This window comes from Borostomias antarcticus, assembly GCF_949987555.1.
Source record: "Borostomias antarcticus genome assembly, chromosome: 17".
Taxonomy (NCBI): domain Eukaryota; kingdom Metazoa; phylum Chordata; class Actinopteri; order Stomiiformes; family Stomiidae; genus Borostomias; species Borostomias antarcticus.
The window spans coordinates 22,950,650-22,963,149 of NC_140250.1; the positions used below are offsets into that span (position 1 = coordinate 22,950,650).

Genomic DNA, 12,500 nt, shown 5'->3' on the forward strand with positions numbered 1-12,500 from the left:
AGGTGTTGGCCCCCCAGGCGTAGAGCACCCCTCCGTCAGTGAGGGCCAGGGAGTGGGCGTAGCCCAAAGCTATCTGGAGGACGGGGGTGAGAGGAGATATAAAACAAACGACCCCTCTCGCATACCACCTTGATAACGCCTAAAAATAACCCCTAAAAATAACAAGGAGTCTCAAGCTAGCCAATTCATGTGTGTGTGTGTGTGTGTTTGTGTGCGTGTGTGTGTGTGTGTGTGTGTGTGGGTGAGTAAAGTCTCACCTGTAGTACACATAAGCCCTGTAGTGCAGTAAGGCGACAGGGGGTCAGCTGGTTCCCGTTGTTACCCAATCCCAGCTGTCCGTTCCCATTATAGCCCCACCCATACACCTTGGGAGAGAGAGAGGGAGAGAGAGAGAGAGAGAGAGAGAGAGGGAGGTCAGGTGGGAGATGGAGAGAGAAGAGAGGAGCAGAGGGAGAGGGTAAGGCCAAGTATACAAGTATACAGGAACGCGCATCGATCCGCGCTCGGAACACTGTACGTCGCCAAACCTACGCACGTTCACGCACGGTCCAGACAGCTGACCCTCCCTCACCTCTCCGTTGTCCGCCACAGCCAGGGACGAGGTCTGGCCGCAGGCGATGCTGACCACCACCTTGTTCTGCAGGCAGCTGGTCACTCTCCGTGGCGTGGGCTGGTTAGCTGTGGACCCTGTGCCCACCTGGCCATAATTGTTGTAGCCCCAGGCGTACACCTGCAGGGGCCGACAGAGAGTCACATTCACTAACTCAGTATACTGTACATCCTGGAACTATCTAACAGAGTAGCCCTGCCTGTGATTTCAATAATCCCAAATATCTCCCTCAGACATTAGAGCAAAGTGCACTTTGGTCTAATAGTAGATGTTGGGGTTCTGAATATGCAGAAAGTCAACGGGTTGGATCTCACGTGCTACACCTAGACGCTTCGGATCTGCGCCGATTTCTACATGCTGATACGGGCGGCCAGGCTTTGCAGCAGTGCCACTGGAACAGCTGACTCAGCCATGGAGGGTGAGTCAACAATGGGCGCCTTTATGGTCCAGCTTAGCAACCCGGGTTCCCAGTAAATGGCTTTAGATTAATTGTTCTAAGGTGGTTTTAGGCCCGATCAGGCATTTTTCCATAGAGCTGGCAGCATAGCTCAGGCCAAAGCTGGCTCACACACTCCAGTCCTAAAGGGTTTAACAGCTAGTTGAGGAAAGATGTGGTGATTGGGTGGGAGTTGGAGAATTAAATGAGAGCGGTGGGTACTGAAATACAGCTGGAGGAGTCTTTTCCTTCTGGTGAATCACTCTCTCCCTCGCTACTTACCCCCTCGCCCCCAACCCTCCCGTCCTCACCTCTCCTGAGTCTGTGAGGGCCATGGAGTGGTGGGAGCCACAGGACACCTCTGTGATCCTCTTGTTGAGCAGGTTGGCGGAGACCAGGACAGGTGTCACTCCCTGATTGGTGGTGCCGTTCCCCAGCTGGCTGTAGCCGTTATGTCCCCAGGCAAACAGCTCTCCGTCTGGAACCCAACACAGCGGGCGTCAACACATTTAAGGCACCGGTCTGGTCTTTAACATAAGAACATTACATTGCATTACATTACAGTCATTTAGCTGACGCTTTTATCCCAAGCGACTTACAATGATTGCATTTAACGTAGGAAAAGCCAATGTACTTGTACTTCCCAGAACTCACAAGTGCGTCTACTTTCTAACGCAAGTGACTAAGAGCATAATCTAGTGCTGAAGGCAACGTGCAAGAATAGCAATCTACAACACAATAGGTGCTTAAGAGGGAGGATCGTGGTAGGACTTCTTGAAGAGATGAGTTTTGAGCCTGAGGTGAAAGATGGGCAGCGACTCTGCTGTCCTGACGTCAGTGGGCAGTTCATTCCACCACTGCTAGAAAAGCTGTGACCGTGTTGATCGACCGCAGGGGCCTCGGAGTGACGGGGCAACCAGTCGCCCCGAGGTAGTAGAGAACAAAGAGGGCTATACTTTTCAGGGTCAGGGTCCGATGCCCAGTTTGGATACTTAAAAGTGCTTTTTCCCTTATCTTACTGATCTAACATGATTGGATGGGTGAAAGCATGTGCTTCACTACACAGAAGTTACAAAACCATTCATATCAGATCTGTGATTTTTTTTCAAATGAAGGGAGAAGGGAAGGTTATTCGAACTGGATCCTTGTCTTGTGTCAAGACAAGGCGATGGATGGGATATGAAACAGACTACCTTCTGTGGCCAGTAGGACATGGGGTCCGCTGCCATAGCTCAGACTGACCACCTTCCTGCCGCTCAGGAAGTCCAGCTTTTTGGGTACGATGGAGCTGAGACTGTCCCCTGTGCCCAGGCAGTTACTGCAGTTCAGACCAAACACATATACCTGTGGGCGTGTTTAAAGGGAGAGAGAAAGAGGGAGAGAGATATGGAGATGAGAGAGTGTGTCCAACAGTGCCACCCTAGCTCCATCTCCATAAAATGTGACTAAGGCTAAAGTTATGCGTTTTGATCACACTGTTTTGAGTGTCTTATAAGCCCATGTGGGCTGAGCACCCCTAAAGGTGCATCATATAATAATAATAATAATAATAATAATAATAATAATAATAATAATAACAGTAATAATCATAACCAAAAAATAAAAAAAATCCATCTATATATAAAGACATAAGATCTTTCTCTCTCACACATATTCCTCTGAAAAACAAGTACAGAATCCCCCTAGCAGTGGGCCGCCAGGACAACGCATTGAAGAGTGCATGGTTGTCACATCACGTGCAACGTTTGCCCGCCATTGCAGGCAACACGTCCTGACCCCAAACCCACGGCAGCTAATTTGACATGTGACCCCTTACTTCGTCGTCGCGGGTGATGTAGATGACCTCATTGGCGGAGGTCCCGAACACGCAGGCCTTCCATATGGAGGAGAGCTCCTCGGACCCCATCAGGCTGAAGAGCGCCCACTTTGTCACATCCACCATGATGCTGCGGCTTTGTCTCCGTGGTAACTGCAGGCGGGCTGAGGCAGGGACCGGGGGAGGGGCTGGATGGAGGAGGGGGGGGGGTCTAGGTGGGAGATGCAGCTACACAGATTCTGACATACGTGGAGATGAAGCAGAGACACACATACACAAACACAGAAATCTTACAACGTCGCATATGAGCATCGGCATGTAGCTCAGGAGCTAGAGCGGCCGCCTGGGGGGGAGCTAGAGCGGCCGCCTGGTGATCACAAGGTCCCCGGTTCGATTCCAGCACCCGGCATTGTGCCGAAGTGTCCTTGAGCAAGACACTGAACCACAAAATCGCTCACATGCAGCACGGTGGTGCAGTACTTAGTTCTGTCGCCTCACAGTAAAAAGGTCTCCCTGTGTTTGCAAGGGTTTCCTCACAAAGAACCCAATAAAAAACCATGCAGAAGAACAGATGCTCTTCAGTCCTGTTCCGATGGCTGCCCACTGCTCCTGGTTGCCCATGGAGGAAGACAACTTGCAGGGAACAGTTTCCACCGGGACACCTGAAGAAAGCAGGTGTGTGTTGTGTGCTGTGTTTGCCACTCATGTGTATATAATATGTGTATATAATTCACTGTCACTGTGTGGCCAATAAAAAAGACCCTTGAGGTCCTGGGGATTTTTTAAAACCCCAAATTAATAATTTGAGTTGAAGTGGTGACACATTGATGTTCGCATGTGTTATATATTATATTACAGAGGGATGATGAAAGTGAATGTGTGTTCAATGAGAGACCCAGTGGTTTGAGAGGTCAAATATGACTGGACACAGAACGGGAAAGAGGGCCAAGGTGGTTATCTATCAAGATACATAATAGTCCCCAGAACGAGCAGACATTATGAATATGGACTTGATCTACTCTGTCTGTTTCAAAGCAAGGCTAAACACACACCGTTGCTCGAACAGAGCTCTGGATCGATTATAAGCCCTTGGCCTTGTTAGCTGGTTGCACACCACTGCGCATCACTGTCCATCAAGACAGATCGGACTGTGTTGAGTAAAACACGCATACATGTGTAACGTTACGAGAACTCATGCAGTAGTAATGTAAGCTAGTATTTTTTATTTTCTAGTGATCCCATCTACGAGATGCATATTCAGCAAGTTATCCAGTTGACAATTGTCACAAATAGCGATCTAACAGCTAGACATGCTTAGAGGTGCATTTACAGACCCAGAAAAGTGATTCATACAGCTGGTTAAAAGATCTTTTCCTGCGAAAACAAAACAAAGATCGAAGCATTTCAATAAGAAAGCAGTTTACCGCCAAGCCTACCTATATAAGATCCGGTAGACGTTACCGGGGATAAGTACGGTAACGATCTGTCAGACTCAAACCTTCTTTCTCCGGTTTGCTCACTTTCATGTTTTGCTGACGCTCGGAACGCGGAAGCGAGATCATGGTAAACAACGAACCACGTGACCGTGATTCCGAGGGGGATGGCAAAGGTCATCTAAGAACTTACTATTTAATAAACTTGTAGCATGTAAATGTATGACATCAACCGGTCATTAAATCGCACCAGTGACCCTAAAACATGATTGTATGGTTAGTTACACTCCGCTTGTCCAATCTAGGTCTGTGTTCTTTCCCACTACATACCAATGTGTTTGATTTAAAAACTCACAGCTCTTATATTTATAACTGTTTCCAAAAAGAATTCAAGTAAGCTAATAAGACAGGGTCATCAAAACCATGTGATATGATGCCAGTATATGGAAATCAACATCCTATTTGTCTGTGACCTTCTAGAGTGCCTCAGACCATCATAAGGGTCAGAGATTAGGTCAAGAAGCTATCCTCTACCTTGCAGCTAGATCACAACCTTTCAAGTAATTTGACTGACCAGATCAATCTAAAATCTATAAAAGAGAGGCCCTCCACGGTCACTATGGAGGAATTCTATCCAGACGTCAACACCCAGTTTCAATGTGTAATCAAAAAATATGGTTGCGTCAACTGTATGAAGAACAATCACTGTGGGGGGAAAAAAGACAGACATGCGTTAAACATGCTCCCTTCACGCATGTTCTTCCTGGTCATCCCTATTTCTCAAACACACACAAACATCAATCAGCACACTGGCAGCAGAGAGGGTCCAACGACTAACAGCAAGTTTATTTTGGTTAGGATCAGTAATACAGAGACCAATGTCCTGAGGGCGAGGCCATGGGAGGAAATGATGTCATCAAAATCCTCTGATTGGAAGAATTATGGCGTGGGTGTGCGGCGTGGTGTGCAGTTGTGGGTTATGGGTGGGAGGTGCAGTGATGGTGTCATAATGGATTACAATGCTGGATGAAAACTACAGAACAATATTGACTCTCCACAGCAGAGCAGCATTGACCAATCCCGTGGCTAGCTCCAGTGACAGGGACCACATCACAGTACAGCCCCCATATGTTAAATACTCAAATTTGCGCTAAGCATTACTTCAGTTAGTTCACTTGTTTGTCCTTTTCAAGAGAAAAAAAAAACCTTTGTCGGTTTTTTTTTGTAGAAATGAAAAAACAAAAGGCACAATGAATTTCAACTCATTCTCATCTTTAATATGCACAGGAGTTGAAAGCATCAGTGAGCCACCTTAAAGAGAAGAATTCAATCTAAAATTTATAAAAAGATATAAAGAATCTCCGACCAGAACACTTGTCTGTTGCTTTTCTTCTATTATCTTATTTAAAACAAGTTTTTTCATCTGCAAGTAAAAATCTTGCAACAAACATAAGCTTGTATTGGTTACGGATACAAGGCAAAGAAATAGTGAATCTTTAAAGTGGCTCGGTCCTAGGGTGCTAGGCTAGCTCGTCATGACTGTACACCCTCCCCCTCCCTACTATGGTACAGTTTTGTTCATCAGCAATTAACAACCAGAGGCCCCAAAACAAGCTTGAGCTGCTCACAACCCCTCCTATCTGCTCCTATCTACCCCTAAACCCCCCCCCAAAAAAAGAAAAAAGACTCTACCCCCTGCCCTGCCCGTCTCAGTAGTTAGCAGCCAAACAAAGGATTATTAGTCTAGAAGAGACCAGGAGGGTTTGGGATCACAGCCCATCTTCCCCCGAGCCCTGCAGACCAGAGACCCGCTGGGACGGTACATTAAAAACAGCCGTGACTTGGTGGTCGCAGCTAGACGAGCCTGTAGTCCTATTCATTAACATGTCATCATCACAATACATAGAATGCATGACGACAACCAAAAAAGAAAGAAAAAAAGAAGTTATATTTCTTTCAGCGACAACCAAAGAGCCTTTCCCCGTCCATCTATGACAGTAAATAGGTTATGGTTCTGCAGAGTCCAGCCTAGGACTGTTCACTGCTGCAGCTTTGTACAGGCTTTATGTAAATATATACTCATATTCTCATGAGACGGTACAGAGATACACATTGCATTTTTTTTGTACAATTATTCAGGTTGGTGATGACATGACCTCTTCATTAAAAAAAAAATACAGAGGTTAAGCTAGAGGTCAGAGATCAACTACACCTCTTAGTTAAGTCTTCAGTTGGGAGGACTGGTCTCTTCTTGCAGACAGAGAGAACCAAAATATTTCTCACACAAGTGCATAAGACTGAAGAAAAAATAAAAATGAAATAAAAAGCTCTACAGCCTGAACCAGAAACTGCCAAAATGTTTTTTCTTCAATGTATAAAATATCACTTTTTTGGGGGAGATGGGAGGGATTTAAAAAAAAAAAAAAAAATGGCAGGTGGGGGTCAAATTTTCAAATAAATTCCCTCCGGGTAGACAAGTGATTCAGGTTGGTTTGTTTGTTTGTTTGGGTTTCACTTTTCTGGTGTTGAACTGTTCAGGCAAGTTTCCTTTGACAACGTTGGAGATAAAAGCAGTGACATCACTACCTGGCTCTTCAAAGGATGTGACAGTACTTGTGCCGCAGGATTAGAAGTCCTCTGGGAGAAAAGGCTCTAGCCGAGATGTTCCCCCTGTCTTTAGTGTTCCTCCCACTGCAGGCGTACGCGTTTGTAAAACAATGAATCTTTTTGCTTTTGCTCTCCCCTGAATTAGAGCAAAATTTACATCTGAGGACTAGCTTTGCAAAACGTTTGTAATATTGTGGCATTTTCCTCATTTTTCTGATTTCTCCTTTGATACTTAAAAATCATTAAGCATGATACTCCACTGAAAGTCCCCAAAAAAAATGACGTCAAGTCACACAATGTCTGTCGGTCAGAAAGTCAGTCTGCCACAGAATACACTTCCTGTCAAAGCTCCGCCCCTACCCATGTTCCAGGACACGGAGTGGGTAAAGGGTTTCTGTGGTAACCCATGGCTTAGCTCTGGGGGTCACACACCTTTGACTGGGGGCAAAAAGGTTATTGGGGTGTTCGGCCAACGGCCTACATGTGTGCGTGCGTGTTAGGGTAACCGTGCCAACACCAGGGAACATCCGTGGGAGGGAAAGCACAAAAATGAACTACAAACAAACAGCAGTATTACTTTCCCCAAACATGATGTGATGGCTTCTAAAACAAGTATGCACACAAATCCTTCTTAATTGTCAAAACTGAGTGAGTGTGCTTGTGTTAGTGCATGTGTGGTGCATGTGTGGATAGTGACATTTGGCAATTCAAAATTATTGCCCAAAAAGGCTCTTCTCCCGTTTGTTTTTCATTTGACATTTAGAAGCATTGGCAATGAATGCCTGCGATCCTCCCGTTGCAGGTTGCCAGATTTGTAGAGGTTCTTGATGGATGACCAGGATTCCAGAGTAGGGTTGCCATGTTTGGGTGAAGGTGGTAGTTAAGAGATTCCTTTGTGTTTAAGTGGTGACTTATTGTGGTCGTGGTGGTGGGTGAATCCTTCAATAGAGGGTTTCCATGTTGAAGTGTTGTGGTCCTTAGGTACCAGGTTGCCAGGTTGGGAGGAAAGATGGATGAATGTCAGGGATGGTCGGACAGTACCCGTGCAGCTGGTTGAACCAATCAGAGCCGGAGTCCTAGAAATTGAACTCCTTTGTTTGCATGTTGGGGGCGGAGTCGAAGTTGAAGGTCCCTCCTTGTGTGGCGTCAGGGATCAAATTGGGATCCTCGTCAATCTGGGAGGGGAGGGAGAGGGGTCAGATTGGTGCTTCTGTGGTAGAGATACCAGTGATGTGTAAGCAGCATGATGTGTGTATGTGAAACTGTATTTTTGAATGTCGACATCTCCATTTAAACTCACGTCATCTCCTGAAAAGTACTGGTCTATGATCTCAAAGGCTAGTTTGTAGATGTCCTCGTTCTCGTGCTGCTGAAGGTTCTCGATCTTCTCGAGACCTGAGAACACACACGGAGCGCAAGGGGAGGGGGGGGGGGGGTCAGACAGCGGAACTTGAGACGACGACGACGATCGGCCGCTTATTTCACACCTATAGCCCCCCAAATCTCAAAACACAGACACGCACCTCCACACTCCTCGATGATCTCAGCGATGGTGCTGGCCTCGTCCCCGGCCATGATGAGCACATTCTTCAGACCGTCCAGCACCACCTGGACCACCTGGGAGTCTTTGACGGACAGCAGGCTGCAGAAGGGAGGGATCACGTTCTTGTCCACCAGATACTCCACCTGGAGAGGGGGGCGAGAGAGAGAGAGAGAGACACCGGCAGTGTTAAGCTGAATGCATCAAATTGATTAAATTTTTTATATCCAACAAAAAGAGATCAACACTTCATGTGGTACCCCTTCAGATAAATCCATCATCATCGTGTGTGTGTGTGTGTGTGTGTGTGTGTGTGTGTGTGTGTGTGTGTGTCCCAGCCCCACAAGCTCACCTGGTCTTTCCTCCCACTGATGGTGAGGTTGCTGATGGCCCAGGCCGCCTCCTTCTGGGTGCCAAAGTCCCCCTGCAGAGACACAGGCTGTCACCACTCTGTATGGGCTTGATTATGTCTCTCTCTCTCTCTCTCCCTCTCTCTCTCTCTCTCTCCTCACACACCACTCACGCCTCCAACAGCTAAGATTGGCGTACATACAAACACACGGTGCGCGCACATGGCGCACACACACACGGCACACGCGCACACACACACACACGGCACACACACACACCTTGGCCAATTGGTTGATGATCATGGGGATGAGTCCAGCGTCGATGACGGCCTGAACCTGCTGCTGGTTCCCAGCTGTGATATTGGACAGGAACCACACCGCTTCCTGGAAATGGACCAATCGCACACAGGCTCACTCCACATAGGCCAATCACAGACAGAGATCACTTCAGAGCAAATGAAAATGGCTTGTGTTCGAGGCTGGGGGGGGAGTGGAAGGTATAGGTGTTTTTTTTTTGTTTTTTTTACCTTGTTGATCTTCTCCTTGGGGTGTGTGAGCAGGTTGGGGAAGTGGGAGAGGACGTCACAGTTGAGGACCACCTGTGTCTGCTCGTCGGTCCCCGTCACGATGTTCCCCACAGCCCTCAGAGCAGCCGTCTGCAGGAAGTGACATCACAGGAAGTCAACAGGAAGTCAACGCATGGCCATGACAGGAAACAAAGGGGGATTTGTATCATTTAAAGAGGCTCAAATAACTTATATAAATAACCATCAGCAAACATTCAAATAACTATACATGAATCCTAACCTTCAACATGAACAGTTTACCAGCTACTATTCAACAGAGCTGCGAGCTGACGACGGTCTGGATCGTTTATAGGGTCACAATGTAATGAAGGGAGTCGGTATCCGTCAGCGCCGGCCTCGTCCCGAGTGCCTCACCTGCACTTTGACCTCCTGGTGGCTGAGCAGGGGCACCAGGAAGGGCACCACCCCGGAGTCTATCACCATCTGGATCTGCTCGTTACCCCCGTCCGTCAGGTAGGACAGGGCCCACACCGTGTCCACCAGGATCTGGATGGAGAGGCACGCAAGCGAACACGGCCACAGACACAGACAGACACACACACACACAGACACAGACACAGACACACACACACACACACACACACACACACAGAGTTTTCCTATCTTGCGTGCCATCTGATTTTAATTTGATGTCAGCAGCCTTTCAAATTCTTGCCAGCTTGCAGGTCAGATATAGTGTCACTGTGACATCCTGTTGAGCACTCGTACTTACATTTATATCAGTATGATATATGAGAACACACAGGGCGGGCAGGATCTGTAAAAGAGAGAGGAGAGAGAGAGACGGAGGGAGAGAAATTGTAAGAGGGAGAAGTGAGAAGAAGAGGAAGAGAGAGAGAGAGCGAGAGAGACAAGAAGAGACAGGAGGAGGGAGAGAGCTGTCAAAACCAGACTAAATTTGTCACCGTGAGAACCGTGCAGCTGAATGTGCTCCTGGGTGATTGAGTTGGCAACCGGAGAGGCTCTCTCTTCTTATTCAGCATGACTCAGTGTGGTGCTCAGGTTCTCCAGGGCCCTGGGGAGCCTGGGCTGGCTGGCTAGCTAGCTACAACACAAGACTCCCCCGTCTGCTAGCTAGCTAGCTAACACAAAACAGTCTCGGCTAGCTAACGAGTTACCGCACATTTTTTACCAGTCTGGTAGCTGGTAAGCCAACAGAAGTCTACCGTTATCTAGCTAACACAAAAAAAAACTAGCTGGCAATACAATGTGTGCTAGCTAAATACCTGGATCCCACACAAGTATGCTCGCAAGCAAATAAACATTTAAGATTATATGCTAGCTAGCACACGTGGCTGGACATTAACTCCCATGTGCACGCGCACGCACACACACACACACACACACACACACACACACACACACACACACACACACACACACACACACACACACACACACACACACACACACACACACACACACACACACACACACACACACACACACACACACACACACACACACACACACACACACACACACACACACACACACACCTCCTGTACAGTCTCCATGGGGGGCGGGGGGTCCTTGTTGCGGCAGAGGTTGACGATGACCCAGGTGACGTTGCGGAGGAAGGTGATGGGGATGGAGGGGTTGATGAAGGAGAGCAGCGGCTTGACCACGCCCAGCGAGATCACGTAGTCCCTGCACTGGGGGCCGTCGCCTGGGGGACATCGTCATCATCATCATCATCATCATCATCATCATCATCATCAATCAGATCACGCGTCACAAACGTGGCTGCCCGGTAAAGCCGTAGTCCCGGGGTAGGAGCGGGAGTAACGGAGGAAGAGACGGTTCTTATCGCCACTCACCGATTATGTTGCCTAGCGCCCACACGGCCTGTTCACACACATTCTGGTGAGGAGAGTGGAGCAGCCGCAGGAACAGGGGCACTGCATCTGTGGAGACGCGCGCACGCACACACACGCACACACACACACACATATGCGCGCACACACACACACACACACACACACACGAGCACACACACACACACCCGTGCGCACAAACACACGCGCACACACACACATACACACAATTAGATGGATGAACCCGCAAACCCGCCTTGCAGATGCGCAGACCCGAGTTGAGAGCAGGAGGGGGTGAACTTACTGGACTTGACCACCGCCTGGGTCTGCGCCGACGTCCCGGAGGCGATGTTGGTCAGGGCCCAGGCCGCCTCGAACTGGAGGGACGGACTGTGGGACAGAGGCGAGGGGGGGGAGATTAAGAGACCGGCGGAGAGAGGAAGAGCTCAGGAGCGAAAAGACGACACGAGGCAGAGGGCGAAGGACGGACAGCGGTGGACACGGTCAGAGATAAGGCTGTGTCCACCGGCGAGCTGGACGTAGCGGAAGAGCGCCAAGTTTACAGCTGCTCAGAGCGCACTAGAGCTGGGGTTTAGAGCTGGCTAGGCTACCCATGTTTTGCACCTACGTTAGCAATGAGTGTCGTGTTTTTGCAGACTGCAGATTAACTAGCCAAGTAAAGCTAGCTGGCTAATGTTAGCTAGTGATAACATTCGCCGTCTCTGCGGTTTCGCCCAAAACCGACCATTATCGTCACAACAGCCTTTTACAGCCTGCGCTCTAGCCCGAAAACTTTTTTAAACTGCGAAAAAAAAGCCTAGAGCTCATGCCGCTAAAAAGCACTTGGAACACAGCTCTCGTCTCTATGGCGCCCGAGAGCTCATTACCCGTTGTAAACAACGAGAAAACGGCGCCAGCTCTAAAATACAGCTTGTCGGTGGACACGCACCCTAAGAGGTGAAGGACAGAGAAAGAGGAGCAAGAGAGAATAACAGCTCTTAAAGTCCCCCCCCCCCCTTCTCCACCAGTCAGCTTGTGTGTCCTCATAGGATCGTCCGTCCTCAGGACGGGACACTGACTGACTCGGGGTCAGTTTTAACTTCCCCCTCCGTGATGGTCACTGTCAGGATAACGAGGAGAGCAGACTGATCCCCAATCAGTTCTACCAGGAAGTGTTTAAGGGGGGGGGGGGGGGGGGGGGTGAACTGTCTGGCAGGATGCAGCTGCGGTCGCCCTGACGGCGTCGGCCGCGCGTTGCTACGGGAAACGGTCCTCCTGAACCCAGGGTCCTGGGAAGGGGGGGA

At 48.7% G+C, this 12,500-nt stretch overlaps 2 protein-coding genes across 2 annotated transcripts in view; both read right to left on the reverse strand.

Moving 5' to 3' along the window:
- The window catches only part of LOC311320085 (RCC1 and BTB domain-containing protein 1-like), an 8,455-nt gene extending 4,060 nt beyond the window's left edge, over positions 1–4,395 (reverse strand). Inside the window, exons 1-7 of the mRNA XM_084451742.1 lie at positions 4,299–4,395; positions 2,863–3,101; positions 2,240–2,390; positions 1,358–1,524; positions 572–730; positions 258–365; positions 1–73 (exon numbers count right to left, since the gene is read on the reverse strand). The exon at positions 1–73 is cut by the window's left edge and continues 70 nt beyond it. Coding sequence (XP_084307868.1) covers positions 1–73; positions 258–365; positions 572–730; positions 1,358–1,524; positions 2,240–2,390; positions 2,863–2,988 — 784 coding nt within the window. The 5' untranslated portion in view covers positions 2,989–3,101; positions 4,299–4,395. The remainder of the gene's footprint in view (positions 74–257; positions 366–571; positions 731–1,357; positions 1,525–2,239; positions 2,391–2,862; positions 3,102–4,298) is intronic.
- Positions 4,396–6,009: 1,614 nt separating this feature from the next.
- Positions 6,010–12,500, reverse strand: part of LOC311319866 (importin subunit alpha-4) — a gene marked incomplete at its 5' end in the record, with an annotated part of 14,588 nt that continues 8,097 nt past the window's right edge. Inside the window, 11 exons of the mRNA XM_084451490.1 lie at positions 6,010–8,077; positions 8,203–8,297; positions 8,426–8,588; positions 8,795–8,866; positions 9,072–9,176; positions 9,320–9,448; positions 9,734–9,865; positions 10,092–10,136; positions 10,879–11,048; positions 11,200–11,286; positions 11,501–11,586. Coding sequence (XP_084307616.1) covers positions 7,979–8,077; positions 8,203–8,297; positions 8,426–8,588; positions 8,795–8,866; positions 9,072–9,176; positions 9,320–9,448; positions 9,734–9,865; positions 10,092–10,136; positions 10,879–11,048; positions 11,200–11,286; positions 11,501–11,586 — 1,183 coding nt within the window. The 3' untranslated portion in view covers positions 6,010–7,978. The remainder of the gene's footprint in view (positions 8,078–8,202; positions 8,298–8,425; positions 8,589–8,794; positions 8,867–9,071; positions 9,177–9,319; positions 9,449–9,733; positions 9,866–10,091; positions 10,137–10,878; positions 11,049–11,199; positions 11,287–11,500; positions 11,587–12,500) is intronic.